This window comes from Thalia democratica, chromosome 3, assembly GCF_965202585.1.
Source record: "Thalia democratica chromosome 3, ktThaDemo2.hap1.1, whole genome shotgun sequence".
NCBI classification, from domain to species: Eukaryota; Metazoa; Chordata; class Thaliacea; order Salpida; family Salpidae; genus Thalia; species Thalia democratica.
Window position 1 is genome coordinate 56,493,617 of NC_139167.1, and position 19,322 is coordinate 56,512,938.

The following is a 19,322-nucleotide window of genomic DNA, read 5'->3' on the forward strand; positions in this document are numbered from 1 at the left end:
AAAGAGAGTTTTAACAATAATAAGTAAAGAAGTCTATAAACATACGGGGTACGGAGCAACATAGTTTGCTTTAAATAGTTCTAACTCTTAATTGACCTTCCAAATATGTGCTTTTAAAGTTTTATCATAACTGAATATCTTGTTATGAAAAATGATAACATCAAATACAACTTGAAATTCTCCGTTCTAATATTAGTAATAACATTATTCCTTAATATTAATTAGTTATCAATAACAGCATTTTTTTTAAATACTTAAAAATTGTATGTATTTACGAGAGTTATCAGCACAACTTGACGAGTATAAAGTTTAAAAGCTACATTTGAAAAAATTAGTTACAAATTCGACCAAAGGTTGAACACCTCGCAGCTGATCTCGTCGTTTCCCGCCAAAACAAACTTTTTTCCATTCATCACGTTTTTAAGTTCAACTGTTTCCGTCGAATTGGTAAACGGCGAAATACGAAAAAACGCTTTTATTTCTAAAAAAATCTTTACTTTTTTTCCGGAGAAAGTTAACGACGAAAACAGCGGAAATTTAACTTTCAACTTTTTAAAAATCGAGTTTTCAGGTCGATTTTGGTCCCGAAAAATACCTTTTCAGACAAAAACCAAAAAAAAATGAAGGTTAAAATTTAAAACCGCTCAAATACCTCGATATTAGTTTTTCTTTCCAAAAAATTAAAAGTTTAAAGTCGAACAAGGCCATTTTCGAGTAGTTCAGCGCCCGTAGAGGGAAAATGGGTTTGTTTCACATTTCAAATTTTCACAAATTCAATTTTAATGAAAAATTCTGGATTTTAGAGGTCTTGAAAAAAAAAGTTATTTTCAGCGAGAATTTTGTTCAATTTTTTGGTTTTGGAAAAATGTGCTAAAGAAAGGGTCCAACGCTATTTGACAATCAGACCGATTTGTTAGGAAAATTTTGGCTGAAAGGGGCGTTACATGTGTTCATAAATACTTTATTTTAAACAATGTTCTGGTTAACAAAGTTACAAAAGGTGTTTAGTTCTTGCAGAGCAAATTTTGATAAAGAAACATACAATTATAAATACTAAATTTAAGAAGCATTTATTATACTTATTTACAACTTCTTATTAGTTATTTACTTGGAGTTAAAACTTTTGAATAAAAAAACTTGACTCTAACAGTTAAACTTATACTAACGATTAATTATAAACTCAATACTTGTTTAAGTAACAAGATAAATTAAATAACTTAATTTAAGTTGGCTTGATAATAATTTCTAAGTAGGTCTGTAGAGAACTAACACTTTCCTACAAATTAAAACTAAAAAGTGCACAAAAAACATTTTATACTTAAAAATATAAAATTTATTATTTTACACAAACAAAAACACTACAAACTCAACAAATGTACATTTTACCCTATATAAGTTTTTAAACTTAAATCAAATTTCTTAACTTTAATCAAAACTAAACGTCTTTATTCAATTAGACTCATAACAGGCAATTTAAAAAGTGACAGGCTTCAAAGACGACTCAATATTTCCAAGGTCACAAACAACAAAACAGCTTTCATATGCATTAAATGCAACATCGCTTTTGCCAACACAGTAAGCATCTCGTTTGTTTGATATTTACAATGTACACAGTTCTATTTAACTCACAATTAAAATTAAAATTAACTTTCTTTTTGTAACTTTATCGTTTTACGAAATACTATAATATAATACATATTTTATGTAATACATTTTAAAAGATTTTAAACAAAGTATTAATAGCCATTTAAAAGATTTCTTTGTATAATAAAAAACAAAATTATGTTTTTTACGAAATTCTGCTCAAACAGTTTGAAATGTTATCAACATATCAATAGTTTGTTTACTATCTTTGTCAAATAATCACGGTCGCATAAAAATATTGAAATTTTAAATATACTAATCCTTAAAACATTGTAGAAACTGGGACACGTTCAAAATCCACCCAGTCAAATTTGAGAAACGCTTACCGATCGAGGGTAAAGGTTAGGGGTAACAGTGATATGGAAAATACATAAAAAATAAATAAAATAAAAAGCAAAAAATATATAAGATTAATAAATAAATAAAGAAAGTATAAAAATCGGGTGTATTTTGATAGTATAACGTAGAAACTTAACTCTTAAAGCAAATTTTAAACAAAGCAATGTCTGACAACGCGACAACTGACGATGGACCCTTCGTTGAAGTTTGGGCTGAAAACCAGGACCACCGGCTGAAGTATGTTGAAGTACATCATATATAGAAGATGAGAGTGAGACCGACGTCGCACGCTGGTTCTTGAAGTTGAATGTGGACGACACGAATATTATTTTCCTTGGTTTTTTGTTGTTCACTTTTTTCAATGGTTATGCGTTGAATATTTTTTTTATAACAATTATATAAATATAGTCTTCTTTTTTCATAAAACTTTTGTAAAATGTTTTTTGCAATGTGTTAGGTTTGAAAACAATGACTTTTTAATAAATATAAAAATTTAGCTTATCTTTTTGAGACGACCGTGGCAACAAACCTCAACACCACACGTTCACTTTCAACATGAAACACGACAGGGATAATGAAAAGGAACGTATCAGTTACGATCCTCATTCAATTCACTATTTACAAAGATGTGAAACATATTTTAATCAATTAAAAGAAGACGGTTGCAACCCCGTACGTGTGATGGATAGATTGAAAAATTTGTTCAGGAACAATAATCACATGGGTTGTGTTTCACGGGTAAGTTTGAGTTTAAAATAGAAGTAAATATTTCTTGTGGATTGTTTATAGTACAATTTGTAAATATTTTTGATAAACTAAGTAGTGGTTGTCAACAATTTTAGTTACAATTAACATAATAAATCGCTTTAAAAAGTTAAACTGCACAATCAAGAAAAAAAAAAGTTTTAAATGTTAGTATAAATCAACAGTTGATGTGTAGGAACAATCAAAAGTAAGTTTGAGATTTTAATTTCCAGTTATAAATTGTAGTCAACAACGCTACACTTTTTCCCATTCAGCTGCAAAGACATGACATACGTCATACAAAAGCTGCCCAAGAAGGTGGCTTCATCAGATTCGCCAACGGCTACTACTTTGGGTGTGCAACCCGATGACCGAGAGGTCTTTTGGCGTATCCAGGTTCTTGAACAGAAAAATTTCGAGCAACTTTTCGTTTTTGTTCAATAAACCACTTTTTTTCTGCACGTTCTTCAATCTCTAGCGCGTGGTGACGAAAATCAGCAAGAACTTGGGCAAGATGGGATTGTTTGGACTACTGAGGAGGTTTAGTGGGCAAGCCGATGAAGCTCATAAGGCGGGAAGATCCGCTGAAATGACGATCAGACTGTATTTTAAATTTGGGAGTTTCGTTTTTGTTAGACTTGACAACGATCAGTGGTTCTTCAGGGGTTTCGATTGGATATGGACCGGTACCGGAACCAGATTTGAGGCTTGTGCTGAGATTGGTCGACTTTAGCGTAGTGTCTTATATTAATATCATAAATTAAAAAGTTTTGTTCAGATTGCATGCTTGATATTATAAACCCTTCTCTGATTGAATCTGTTGTTTTTGGGATTTCTGATTGAATCTGTTGTTTTTAGTGTTTGAATATGTAAATATTCTTACAAGAAAATGATAAAAGTAATTTTAGTTAGAAAACTAATTAGTGTTTTTAATTATATAAACACTATGGAGTAGCCTATTTATGAAGTAGTTCAGTTTTTACATACCTAGCACTTTCATAAAAAATAAGTGAAAAATTTTCTCGATTTCAGTTACCTTGAATTTTTTTTAAATAAAGATCAACAAATTCACTACTATTAGACTTATAAAAGTTCAATACTAAATACTAAAAAAAATCGGAAGTAAATGATTTTATGATGTAAATACTATAACATAAATATGTTTATAAATTACAACAAACTACTAACGAGATTTTTTATCCAGAATTGTACTTTAAAAACCAAGCATGTAAATTTAAACATTCTAAAATAAAACTTGTGTGTGAATAATTTAAGTAAAACTGAAAAGTGTTGAAAAAAAAACATTAAACTTTTCAAACACATTAGAACTTCGTTCAGTTTTTATTTACATAATCACCAGTATAGAAATTCCTCTTATGGATTCTAAGATTTAAAACTTAGCTCCAACTATTGTTAACTTAGCTCCAACTTGCTTGTTAAGCTAAAATATGTATTTTTTATCCTGTGTGAATTTAAAATATTGTTTTATAAACTAGATTTAGTAAAAGTTGTTACACCTTGAAAAAACTTTTCGGCAAAAGTGCATACATTAGGAGCTTTAACAAAAACACAACTTTTAGCAGTTTCTATATAACTATTTTGGTTTGATATCTAATTAATACTAAGTTTAAATGAAGAAAAGTTGTATTTTGCATTGTCATCAAAATAAAATTACCTTATAAGTTCTTTTTATCGTAAGTTTTATAAATCATTCAACATTAATTGTTTATTACATTAACTTATAATTATGTTTTCACAACATGTAAAATGATACCTTAACTTATACATACATAAAAAAGACAAGAAATATGTATTAAAAAAGGTGTAGCAAGAATACTTTTAACAAATCAATTAGTAGCCGCATTAAATAACCTTATTGAATTAATTTGTATTATTTTAAAAGATTAATTGTTACTATATAAAAAAAAGTTAAGTAGTAATGCAGAAAAACTTATTTCAAAAAATTAGTTAGTAATTAATCTTCTGAAATATAGTTAATATTATGTCCTGGACATGACAATAAACTGTTCTGGTGTATGACTCGATAACCGAAAGGTTTTTTCGTGCACCAAGTCCTTGGACTAAACTTTTATTTTTATTGAACGACTTTTTTTTCGTTCAATTAACAATAATATTAGGTATAAAAAACTATATTAACGATCTTTGTAGCTTGAAAATTAGTCAGATACTATTATAGTAAGAGTTTATTGATGGTCTACTTTTTTTTTAGTTCTAAAAAGTCTAAAGCAGATCAAGAATATCTCATACAAATTTAACTTTTGGATGCCTTAGTTTAGTTGAAAAATAATCTAACTGGTTCAAATCGTTCCAATTAAAACGTTTAATAACAGATTATTGTTTTAAGAACTGGGTCAATTCAAAAGACGCAAATTTCACAACATAAGTAGCAGTTATAGTCAACTACTATACTTTTATAAAAATTGCAGGGGCAAGTTTTGACTGGTTTCCTGTACGACTCTGGAAAACCAGGAAAAAAAAAGTAATATTTTAGCGATTTAACTTGGTTTTATCCTTAAAAGTTTAAGATCTGTTTGTTAAGTTTTTGTTTTAAAGTTGTTTTGGTACTATAATTTTTTTAAGTAAATTTTAATCGTTTTTTGCAAAAATGACCTAGTTTTATAAGTTTTCATTTGTTGGAAAAAGTAATTAATAATACAAGTGCGAATTAACTTTCCTACCAGGTTTCGGTGGTAAAAAATTCCGACCTTGTCAAAGATTAATAAAATATTAAAACTAAAGTTAAACTATAGATAATATTAAGTAAATTCTTTAAAGAATAAATTAATATCACAGTCATGTACAACTGCACCATGTATTTTAAAAACCATAACACAGTTAATTTTTTATAAACAATTTTTAAAATATACTTCTTGATAAATTCCTGTGTTATATATAGCATAAAACGACGGAATGATTTATTACATTTCAATAAATACAATTAGTATCGATCAAACCATGCACAGCAAGTTATTAGTATTATCTTTTTTAAATAGTAATAAACATTTAAACTTGTTAAAGACTTTATTTTTATTAGCCCTGTCAAGAAGATAGTATAAAAGTACATATAAGACAGTGATAAAATTTAATTACACTGAATAAAAATTACGAAAATAGTCTTACTAAAATAAACAAAACTCTTTACATAAAAAAACCTAAACTTATTTGAGTGAATGTTGAAAACTTTTAGATTTACTTGTTAAAATTTTAAAGATTTTAAAACAGTCTGTGCTTAAAATTATATATCATTTGTAATCTGCCAATAAAAAAAAACAGGAACTAGATCTGAATTGTTAAAATGCATGTGAATATTTTTACCTTCTCCTGTTACCTTTATTCTGAGCCAGCATGACGGCTATTCTGACGAAAATATTAATGACGTTCATGTACATTCCCATGCTGGCGTTGATGGGGTCATACTGCTTGCCGCTGTAACTCAGGGGGTAGCTTTCTGCCATTTTCACAGCCTTCTGCGTGTTGTACAGCAGCAACGCGCTGAAAAGAGCCAACCCCCCGTACATGCTGATGCTGTACAAGGTCATGCCGGCCGCCGAGGTGGGAGGCAGAAAGGCGCCACCTATCGATGCCAGGAACACTACCCCGAACCCAGCTGCCAGTGGACCTCCCCAGTTGAGAAACTTCTCGCTGGGGGCGCAGTACGCAACCGTGCTGATTCCTCCGGCAACACCCATGGTGTACATGGCCGCCCTGACCATCAACGGGCCGCCAAGCAAAGTCAGGGGAGCAATGAGTCCTCCAACAACGACCGTGTGGAGGAGCCAAGTCATCTGTTTTGCGTTGAATCCCGGTTTGTAATCAATGCTCCTGCATAACATACTTGAACCCCACAGCAGGGCGAGACTGGCAAACAAACCCATAATGCTGTTGCTCATTGACAACCTCATCAGGGTAGGGTTCTGGGCGATGGCGTAGGCTGAAATACCAGTCAGTCCCAAGGAGGCGCCAAAGTACATGTAAGTGTCCTTGATGCGCTGTCTAACATACTGGGGCCACATCACTGCCTTGTCAATTGCCGACGTTTCCTTGCTCATGCCCATGCCATAGTAGCACAGAGCGCCCATGCCAACCAGGGAGGTTCCAGCGGCAAAATACTGACCGGTGGTGATTGCTTTTTCACCAAATTTTGATTGAGTGTTTACTTTGTTCCTGCCTCCCTGGCGGAGCGCGAGTCTTGCTGAGGTGGAGATTGTGGTTTTTGAGGTGTTCAGTTTTGAACAGTTGCTTCTGATGGAGTGGAGCAGCAGTCTGCTGGTGAGGACTTTTTGTAATAGCATGTTTCTTTGTGTATTTATAAAAAAATCTGAAAGTATATTTTTGTTACTATGTGTATTAATTCAGCTTTAAAAAATTTCGTTTTAAAGTTACAAAATTTCAAAATTAGTTATAATCAAACCTGTAAAACAGAAAATTTTTTTTTGACAATTTAAAAAAAAGTGAAACAAATAAGTTTTTACATTAGTTATTAATTATTAAATAGATAAATTAGAAATGAATTTTTAATTTAGTTAGACCAGCTGAACCTATAACCCCTTTGCCTGTATGGATTACCAAAAAATCATAAAATATATTCCATTACGACTTATTTTATCAATGGTAATAGTTATGGTCACTGAAAAATATCACAAAAATTTGAGTTGTCTGAGGTTGAATTGTCATCTTACCGCTATAGTCATATTTAACATTCTACTTTCAGCTAAAACAAATATTACCAACAAAGAATTTCACAATTCCACAATATATTAGAAATAAAACAAACTGATTCCTAAACTTAATTTTATAAGTTTTCTTGCATTTGAACTTAAAAATTCTGAAGTTTTGCAAACTAATAAAAAATGCTAAAAATCTGGGCGTATATATCAAGTTTATGTTGTTCAAGAAGAAAATTGAGTTAAAATTGTTGTTTTTGATTTGAATTTTTAGGTATGTATAAAATGACTTAAATAAAAAACCCCTCAAATCCCTTTTTAAGTATTTAAATGTGTGACTCAAACTGTATTGCTGATTCATACATCAACTTCAATAAAATGATTGAGCTGAGCTGCTCAGAACGTTTTATTGAACTTTTACAGAGAAAACTTTTTTTTTGGTGAAAAACTGAAAATAAAATATAAGATGGTGCAACAGTGTTTGCTGTTAAAATTTTTATGATGAATTTGCTTGTAAGAAGGTAAAAAGATAAGTTTAACAAGATGTTCAAAAAATTTTTACTGTAAAAAGTAAATTAGTACAAGTTTTGTGTTTATAATTTTGTTTTTTATCTTAACAGAGTAGCAACTTTTTGAATTCAAAAGATGTCGAGTGAATAGTTAAAAAAACTGTCCTGAGTAATCTTATGCACTGAAACATCTGAGTTTTTTCACAGTTCTGAACACAGTTTTAAGGGAGGCTTAAACTAAAAATGCCCTAAAACAAACTAACTTGTTTTATTTTTTTTTAAATAAATGAACAATATCATAATATACTATACTATAGTTACTATTCAATAAAATTGGTTTTGAAGTATCTAAATATTGCCACTAAATTAACTTGTAGGACAATAATCTTCAAGGTTGCCACTTTTTGAGTTAAAAAAACTGTCCTGAGTAATCTTATGCACTGAAACATCTGAGTTTTTTCACAGTTCTGAGCACAGTTTTAAGGGAGGCTTAAACTAAAAATTAAAAAAAAACTAACTGAAAACATATCTCTTCCTACCAAGGTTGCTCAACTCAAAAGTATAAAACTGTCCTTAGTGACCAAAACCTATCCTGATTGACCTTAATCTGTCCAGAGTTATCCAGTTTTTTTTTTAAATTCCAAAAAAAATATTTGAAAATTCTTCATCATCAATAAGAATCATATTCTTCAACAAAATTTGTTATAAAATAACTAAATATCAAAACAAAAATTTATTCAAAGTCTTGACAAAATACTGTTGAGATTTTCAGAAATCTTAAAAATATTTCAAGTTTTTATAAAAACTATGAGTCAGCTAAAGATAAAATCATAATATCCTGAGTTATCCTGAGTAATACTGAGATTTTCAAAATCTTTTCAGTATCAAAAGTATTATGAGTTTGTGGCAACCCTGTCCTACATTTCATGAATTAAACACCTCAAATTTTTAGGAAACGTTCCTTGTAATATCTGAAAAAACCTAAAGATTATTGATCAGTTTTCTTTGCAGTAATAAAAATAAGCTCACTGGTAATTTTTACAACTATGAAAGTATATTTGCTCTAACTTTAATTAACTACAAATTTTATCAAGTTATAAAAGACTGATTTTCCATTTTATGAACTACGAAAAAAATTGAATTTTTATAAGGCCATAGGGGGGAAGGGGGTAAACCATGTTTTTTACAAGTTAATCTTATTTTATAGAGTTTTTTCTAAGCTTTAAGATGCTTTTTATCGTTTTAAAAAATTCAAATTATTTTTTGAGATATGACCAGTCAAAGTTGGGCCGCATAATAGGTTCCCTATGGGAAGGGAAAACTAAAACAGCAAAAAACACTATTCCATTTAAAATCTATCTCCTACATTTTTCAAGCAATCTTCTTCAAACTTTCACAGTCTAATCTTTATACAATAACAAAAAAACTTTACTTTGGAATTTTAAAAAATATTTGTAAAAATATTTTTTTTGAAAAAAAAAAAACACTTTTTTTTAAATTTTTCTGATAAAATTTTTATTTTTTCAAATTAATAAAATTCTGAAGTAACGTTTTTTCCTTTTATTATAAGGAATGTTTCCTGAAAATTTGAAGAAGATTGCTTTAGAAATGAAGGAGGAGATTGATTTTTAGTGAATTTTAAAATTTCCAAGAAAATTAACCCCAAAAAATTTGCGGTTCATACATTTGTATTGGAAAATTTTTACAAAAAATAAAATATCTCAAAAGTTTAATGGTATTTTTGAATTCTATAAAAACTGGCTTGTAGTTTGAACTTCAAGCTTTCATATAAAAGCCAAAGTTAATTTTTGTAAAAAAATTGTTGGACCCCCCCCCTATGGCCATAATTGATGAAGCTTTACAGAGAAACTTGGTACTATAACAAATTAAAAAAAAAACCTTAATCACTATAATTTTAAATTTATTGAAGTTTAGATCTCTCATTGTTTCCAACAAAATTACAAAATTTTTAAAAATATACTTACTTAATAATAGCTAAATTTTACCATAAGCAATTGAATATGTAATAATCAAGTTTTGTAGCTAATATCTTTTTTTTTATTTCATAATATATTTTCTTAACAAACTTTTCATGATTTATAACTTAACAAAATTATAAATTAAATATGGAGTTATTTTTCAGTTATAAATAGATTTATCACTTGACAAAAGTAGAAAAATTTAAAAAAATATTGTGTTTTTTAATATTTTATCAAGTGTTTTTTGGTATAATAAATAAATGCAAAAAACTTAAGAAAACAAAAAAATCAAAAAAAGGGGGATTCTGTATATATAATTTACTTGTAAATAGTAAGTACTAAGTGTTTTAAGTACTTTTTGTGGTTGTTATAGACCTAAACTATTGAGCAAATTACGTAATTCTGAACTTCAAATTAACAAAACATATTTATTGTAAATTTACACAAAATTTAAAAGAAAACAAAGTTTGGGCTGACTTAGTTTATTAGAATATATTTATAAATACAAAAAAAACAGTGCATGATTATTTTTGCTAAGTTTTAGAATTAGCTTGCAATATTAAGGGCATAGGGAAGTTAACACCTTTTTCACAACTTGATCTTTTTTTATACAGTTTTTACAAAGGTACAAGATGCTTTTTACAAATTTTAAAAATTCAAAATAATCTTTAAGATATAGCCAGTCTAAGTCGGAGGCAACAATAGGTTCCTTATGAAAGGCGCAAACTAAAACAAAACGGCAAATAAGTAGAAATCACTAATAATCTATTTCCTCCTACGCTTTTTGAGATAACTACCTCAAATTTTCAGAAATTTATTTTTGCAATATTTAGAAAATTCAGTCACAACAAAATTTAAAACAAAAAAAAAAATAAAAAATTTATAATCAAAAATCAAAAAAAAAACTTTTTTTTGTTTGTTTTTCATATATTTTTTTAAATTCTTTCCAACTGAATTTTCTAAATATATCAAAGAACAATTCCTGAGATTTTGTGGTAGTTATCCAAAAAAACGTAGCAGATAGATTTTTAGTGATTTCTGGTTATTTGCTGTTTAAGTTCGCGCCTCCCATAAGCAACCTATTGTTGTCTCTGACTTTGACCAGCTATATTTAAAAAAACATTTTGAGTTTTTAATATTTGTAAAAAGCATCTTTTAGCTTAGTAAAAACTGTATAAAATAAGATCAAATTGTGAAAAAAGTATTTTATTCCTTCCCCCCTATGTCCTTAAGAGCAAAACAAAAACTTTACTTTTATTTCTTCCTTTTAATTTTTTATAAAAATATGAACAATAAACATATTTTAAATAGATATTAAAATACTTGAATCAAAACAGTTTAAACGCCTAATAGCATAATTCTTATTTTGATCCATACAATTTTTATTGAATTTATAGCATTTAGGTACCAACTTATTATTTTACAAAAAGCATTGATTTTAAAATTTTAATTATATATTATAAATCAATCTTTAGATCAGTGCTTTTGAAATGGGTTCCGCAGAACCTTTTGAAATTTAATTAAGAACATTTATTTAATCAAATATTTTATGTAAAATTAAAATTAGGGGTTCCGCCAAAAAGTAGAAGTTTGGAAAAGGGTTCCGCCACTTGAAAAAGGTCCAGAAGCACTGCTTTAGATAATATAAAAATCAAAACTTAGATATTGTCAATTTTGAAAAAAGTTTACAATACAAAATCATTGACGGCAATTATTTTTTTGTCAATTATTTTTATTGTAAATTTTATCAAAATTTAAAAGCTTGCTAAAAGTCTATATAAATTGTTTTTTTTAGCTAAGACCTTATATTCAAAAAAAAAAATTGTTAATCAGTTTAAAACAAAAACAAATTGAATTTTTTTAATTAAAAAAAAAAGGTGGTATCTAAATTAACTATTTTTTGTTAAAATAAATTTTGGGTGGTTTATTCAAACATTAGAGTTTGACTAACTGTTAATATTTTAAGAAAAATTAAAAACCAAAAAAATAATTAGATTTGTTTTTTTTTTGGTCTTTTTAGTTAGTGCTTTTCATTATAAACCTATTTAACTCAACTATACTCTTAAAAATTGTAACATTTACAATAACATATGTTAACCCTGGTTACTTTAAAAATTTGAATCTTGAGGCATAACGGGTTGGACATTTTGTTTTACAAAAACTAACATTGGCCCTTACATGAAAGCTTAAGTATAAACTACAAGTCAGTTTTTATAGAATATAAAAATTTAAATATGTTTTTGAGATTTAGACTTATTGTAAAAAGATTTCAATACTAAAGTATTGACCTCAAACTTTTCAGTGTCATTTTTTTAGGAAGTTTAACAATTCACTAAAAATCTGTCTCTCCTTTATTTTTCTAAGCTTAAGACCTCAATTTTTTGGGAAAAAATCCTTTAATAGTTATAAGACTTTTAAAGTTTGGTTTTGAAAATAATAATTTATAACAATTTAAAAAAAAAAAAAAGAACGATTACTATTTGATTTTTTTTGAAAAAAAAAAAAAATCTACATCCAATCTATTTTAAATTAAATAATGGACTTTTTGTGAAAATTTGAAAAAGGTTGGTTGAAAAATAAAGGAGTAGATAGATTTTAGTGAAAAAGTCATTTAGAATCTATTAGATCACCAACTTTACTCTTTTATACCTCGAAAGTACCTTTGAATTTTTTTTAGCTGTTAAAAATGTCTGATAGCTCAGAAACTCAACAAAACAAGATCAACTTGTAAAATTCAATGTTGACCCCCCTATGCCCTTAATTTACTCTAATACAAGTAAAGTTTTGGTTTTTTAATAAAATAATAGGGTTTTTTAATTCATTCCTGAATTTACAATTTTATTTTTCCATCAATTTTAAAGTACAAGTTTACCTATCCTTAATTTACTGTAAAACAATCTTGAAACAAAAACATGATACAAATAGCTTAAAACTACTCAAAAGATATTGTAGTTCTATTTGGCTTATTTTTTGCATCCATTGCTATTGTATTGTTTTCAAGTTGTTCTAAGTTACAGGTTTGCCAAAGTTTTTGTGTAAAGTTCATTTAGGTTTTTAAAATTAATTCTTATTAAGTTTAGTATAATATCAACCTTGGGTAAAAAAAACTGTCTTAAATAGTATTTATACGTTAAAAATATACTGTAAAGGTAGTTCAAATGTGTTTTTAATTGTAAAAAAAAATTAATACAAAATATGTGATAGATTTTTAACATCTCATCAAAATTTTGTTATTTTACATGTAAAAATTGTTTAAAGTTTTAGGTTTTCCATGTTCTCAAGTGATTTTTGTTAGAAAAGTAACAGAGATTATGGATTTTTCAAAATTTCTCAAATTCAGATTTCTCAGAAACGCTGTAACTTATTGTTTTAAACATGTTTAAATCATTAGACACTTATAAAACATAAACAAATTATAACAAGTTAGTGGCATAGAAAAATCTACTTCTTTTTACTACTTGGTCTTTTTGTGTTTAAACTACTTATTTTATTATCTTAGCTATCAGTCACTTTTTCCACTTAAAAAGATTCAAAGTAATTTCAAATATAAGAAAATAAATTTGGTAAATTTGATAGATTTCTTATGGAAGAAAAAAGACAAAAAAAAACTGCTTCACAACTTACTTTCTTTCTCCTTCACTTAAAATAATTATCTTTAAAATAATTATCTTTAAAGTATTACAGTAAGTTTATCACGAGATTTAAACTTTTCTTGTTCACAAGTTTTTAATATAAAAACAGGATGATAAATTATGCTTTTTATAATTTCTAAATTTCTTCTTAAAAGTAAAACATTTCAAGTTGTCATTTGCTTTAACAATTATTTAAGAAATTTTTCTTTAAGTTTTTAGGTCTTCAGCTCAAAAAACAAAAAGTAGACAGATTCTTAGTGAACTTTCAAGCTTAAAAGAAAAAAGAAAATGAAAAAATTACAGGTTGATTCAAAATATTTTAGTAAAAATATATTATTATATAAGTTTATTATAATAATTATATTCTTTAAAACTGACTAGTAGTTTAAACTTCACACCTTTTTGTACAGCACTAAATATTAGTTTATGTAAAAAAGGCTGTTAATTTTGATTCTTCTGTTTCATTGTTGAACTCTGATCTTGAGTGACTAAAAACTGACATGTGTCATTCTGAGACATTTTGAAGACTAATACTTTTTTTAAATTTTCAAAATTAATAAAATTCAAGTCCTCAACGAAAATTGTTATGAATTAATAAAATATTGAAACTAAGTCAACTAAATCTCATTTAAAATTTAGAAAAAAATCTGACCTGAGATAAAAAAAATAGAACTACTCTGAATTGTTTATTAAAAAACATAACTATCTTAAAACAGCCTGAGTTTTAAAAAAAATTTCGAAATCTAAACAGTTTTTTAATTTAGTATTATTCTTTATACAACTAATATATCTAATAGTTACTTTTTACTGCTTGTCAAAATTTGAAGCAATTTATTGATATATAAGCGATTAAGTTTTTTTATTAAATTTTTTATAAAAAGCAAACAAAAAATTGTTTTTATAATTTTGATCATAATTATTAAAAAACAATTTTTTTTTTAAATCTGCTTCTTACAAGTTGTTTGCAACATTCAAATATTTCTTAAAAGTTTGAAGTATATTGCTTTGAAAATGGAGAAGATAGATTTTTAGTGATTTTTTTAAATTCCAAGAAAATCGGCTTTGAAAATTTTAGATTTGTTGTAAAGGATTTATTTTAAACTTTGATGTCAAAGAGATAAAAATGGTCTTAGGTGTATTTATGAATAGTTTTAGTACTTATACTAGACATTCTAAAGTTGATGTAAAAGAGCAGAAGAAAAGGTCTCAGGTGTATTTGAGGGTGTTATTGAAACTTATACTAGATATTTTGGAGTTGATGGTGTAGGACAAAAAAAAAGTCTTAGTGTATTTAAGGCTAGTTTTTTAAGAAGTTTTGTCAAAGGGGCCATATGAAAAAAAAAGTTTGGTAAACCCTGGTGTAAGCTCTAAGCTTTAATAAAAGAAAAAATGTTATTTATTGTAAAAAAACATGTTGGATCCTCTATGCCCTTAAATAGTAAATTTTAGTCAAAATGACAATTTAAAATTAGTTGAAGTACCAATATACAATTTTTTTTTACTAGTAATTTTAAAAAGTTTTTTAAATTGCAATGACATTAAGGCCATAGAGGGGGTCCAACATTTTTTTTTTACAAAAATTAACTTCGGCTTTTATATGAAAGCTTTAAGTACAAACTACAAGCCAGTTTTTATAGAACTCAAAAATATAATTTAACTTTTGAGATATTTAATTTTTTGTAAAAGTTTTCCAATATAAACATAAGGACCGCAAACTTTTTAGGATCAATTTTCTGGGAATTTCTAAAGTTCACTAAAATCTATCTCCTCCTTCATTTTTCAAGCAATCTTCTTTAAATTTTCAGGAAACGTTCCTTATAATAAAAGGTAAAAGCGTTACTTTAGAATTTTAATAATTTAAAAAAATAAATATTTTGTCCCAAATATTAAAAAAAAAAAAGTGTTTTATTTTCAAAAAAAAAAGATTTTACTAAAAGTTATTTAAATTCTAAAGTAACTTTTTTATTTAATTGTATAAAGATTAGACTGAAAGTTTGAAGAAGATTGCTTGAAAATTGTAGGAGATAGATTTTAAATGAAATAGTCTTTTTTTGCTGTTTTAGTTTTCCCTTCCCATAGGGAACCTATTATGCGGCCTGACTTTGACTGATCATATCTCAAAAAATAATTTGAATTTTTTAAAACAATAAAAAACATCTTGAAGCTTAGAAAAAAATCTATAAAATAAGATCAACTTATAAAAACAAATTATGTTTTACCCCCCCTCCATATGGCCTTAATTTGTAATTAAAACAAATCTGTTTAAAATCTGTAGTAACAAATTTTAAAATTGTTGGAAATAAAAAGTTTACGACTAAAAAAAAACAAACAATTTTTATTTGTTAATTTAAAAAGTCAAGTTTTTTAGTCAAAAATTTAACAATTCCTAGTATGACTTTTTTTTCAAATATCTCATAAATATTTCCTGATAATTTGAGGTATTTATCTCAAAAAATGTAGAAGGAGCTGGAATTATACTTATCCAACAAATTTAGTTTTTTACTAACCATGTAATAATGAGAATAAAACTTTTTTATGTAAAGTTTGTTATAATGCCATGTTTCCGTTTAGCAAAAAAAATAATACAGAATTAATAATATTAAACTATGATCTTGCTTTTAAAATATTATATCAGATACCTTTGCTGAACCACATTATACTTATGCCCAGTACACCTCTGCAGACAGCTTAAATACCAAAGAAATTAATAGTGACTTAAGTTTTTTTTACATTTTATATAGGAAGCTTATCTAAAAGCATATCTCTACTAAAAGAATTAATAATATCTTTAAAAATTTCACCAGCCATAATAGGGGTATGTGAGAATAATTAAACAAAAATATTGATCTGGACTTTATACTATTAAACAAATACACAATCCACTACACAAATTATTTATCAAAGGCAAAAGGAGTTGGTGTATATATATATATATATATATATAATTATTAATGACTTTTATATTACAAACACTAAGAACAGATCTTATTTTCACTAGTGAAAATTATTAGTCAGTCAGGTTGGAGATATCAATGGGAAAAATAATGAAAGTAGTTTAGTTGAGTTAATCTATTGCCATCCAGGTTATTCATAAATAGACTTTACTAACAGTTTTCAGAATTTCTATTAATCAACACTATACTTCAAGTTAAGGATGTTTGCATTTTATAGGTGACATTAACACAAATTCACTTTAGAAAGATAGAAAATCATCAATTAAAAACTTAATGAATTAAATTCATAGTTTTGGCCTTATAAATTTGTTTCAAGTCTAAATCAGAGTTACCTATCAAGGAGGAACACTAATTGACCACTTTTATTATACTAATCTTCAAAGAGTCTTAAATACCCAAGTTCTTCTATTTGATATCTCTGACCACTTTCCATTATATGTAAGACTTGAAATTTGTAACTTTTCGAAGACTCAAAAAAATGTTTACAAATAAATTTCACTAGGATTGTTCTAAAATTAATAGTAACAAACTCTCAACTGATAGTTCCAATATTCTTTATAAATTTCAAATGTTTAACATTATTAACTCCAAGGATTCTATAAATTTAAAGTTTGAATATTTGTTAGAAAACTTAAGAAATTAATTGAAAAAAAACATTTCTACAAGAAAGCTGTCAAAATCCAAACAAAAAATAAATTCTAAACCCTGGATAACCATAGGTATAATAAAATCTATTAGGTATAAAAATAGGCTGTATAAAATGCTGTGGAAAACTAATTTTAGTAATACACAGAAAGTAAATGAGTACAAAACTTACAGTAACAAATTAAGTAAAATTAAATAAAATTAAAGAAAAGTTATTTTGAAAAAAGATTACTAAACTGTAACAAAAGTTCAGCAGATACTTGGAACGTTATCAATGAAATTACTAACAGACAGAAGAAAAGCTATGAATTTCCCCACAAACTTGAAATTAATGAAGAATCCTTATCTAATCCAGTAGAGATTGTAAAAAAATAATTTATATTTTTCAAATATTTGAAAACAAGTAAATAAAACAATAAGCTTTCAAAACTCTTTTATAAATATTCCAGGAAGTTACTATAAGAGTTTTGTTTGGTTTGAGATTCACAAAAAAGAAATATCTAATATCATTTAGTCCATATTCAAATAAAGCAAATGGTGCTGACAATATCTCTGTTAAAGTTTTAAAACTGATGAACTCTCATATAGCTCAAATAATTAGTAAACTAATCAATTTGGCATTTCAAGAAGGTATATACCCTACTTGTTTAAAATTGGCCAAAGTATTACCAATACTTAAATCAGGTTTGAAAACAGTTCCAGGAAATTACAGACCGATTTCACTTTTGTCAAATATCAATAAGATCATTGAAAAGGCTGTATATATACATATATATATATATATATAGAATAAAGTTATTTAACTTGATAAATCAAATTTTTACACTGAGCCCACCTTAAGGGCATTATTAATAAAAAGGTTTATTTCAGGATGTAATTAAATAAAAGATGTTTATTACAAGACTCTTGTAGACATATAAAAAAATTGCTTTTAAAGTTTGACAAGTTTTAATTTCATCTTAAAATAATTTAAATATTTTTCTTAACTTTATCTTTTTCAATTTCTGTCTTAATATATAGTTACTCACTGAAGTTTTATGCATTTTTGCCAGTTTATTGTCAATTGGTAAATCAATTTTTGCACAAGCTGTTTTGCATCATTTTTGATAGTTTTAAAATTACGTCATAATCTATTTATGTTAAACTTTTTAACTTTCACTTGTGTGTTTTGTTTTGTGCTTTATTTTAAACTTGTTTTGAAGCTGATGAGTGCATAAGCACAAAACTAGAGTCCTTTGAGTTTTATATATTGAAATAAACCTTTTTATTTTATATATATACATAATTTATTAGAAAAATAAGATTTTAAAAATACTGGTACACGTGTTTCATAGGACTAGACGCCTCAATCATCAGCCAGCTAAATTCAAAATAAAAAGCACTTTGCTAAACATAATGCAAAAGTTAAACAAAAAAACAAAAAACTGTATGACGTAATATTGTGCATTACAAAAAGTTACTACAAAAATCGATCTACCGTCAAATTTTCAAACAACTAAAATTAACAAAAACAACATTGTTTTATTTATATATTTATATATATATTTAAAATAAGGTTATTATTTAAACTTGAACACCTTCTACTGAACCCACTTGAAGGGCTTATAAATAATTTATTGGAAAACTAAAATTTTAAAAATACTGGTACATATGTTTCATAAGACTAGACACCTTAATCATCAGCCAGTTAAAATTTAATTAAAAAGCACTTTACTAAACATAGATGCAAAAGTTATACAAAAAAAACAAAAAACACTTTTATAGTCATTTAGCTGTTGTTTTTGTTAATTTTAGTTGTTTGAGAGTTAGATGGTAGATCAACTTTTGTACTGGATTTTTGTAATGCACAATATTACATCGTACTGTTTTTTTGTATAACTGTTGCATCTATGTTTAGTAAAGTGCTTTTTATTTTAAATTCAACCAGCTGATGATTAAGGCGTCTAGTTATATGAAACATATGTACCAGTATTTTCAAAATTTTAGTTTTCCAATAAATTATATATATATATACATGGTCATTTATATAACTTTCTTGGTCAATTTAATATACTTAATAGCTCCGAGTCTGGATTCAGGGAAGGACATTCTATTACTCTAGCTTTACAAGAAACAGAGTACACTATCTTCTTTTGATATAGGTAATGCTGTTTGTGCAGTTTTGTTAGAACTAATTAAGGCATTTGACTGT

General features: G+C 26.8%; 1 protein-coding gene across 1 annotated transcript; it reads right to left on the bottom strand.

The window, feature by feature from the left end:
* Positions 1-5,816: 5,816 nt before the first annotated feature.
* On the bottom strand, positions 5,817-7,062 carry LOC145831302 (growth hormone-inducible transmembrane protein-like). The gene has a single exon (XM_082938502.1). It carries the CDS (start codon positions 7,038-7,040, stop codon positions 6,060-6,062), a length of 981 nt encoding a protein of 326 aa, XP_082794628.1. The 5' UTR covers positions 7,041-7,062; the 3' UTR covers positions 5,817-6,059.
* Between the last annotated feature and the right edge of the window lie 12,260 nt (positions 7,063-19,322).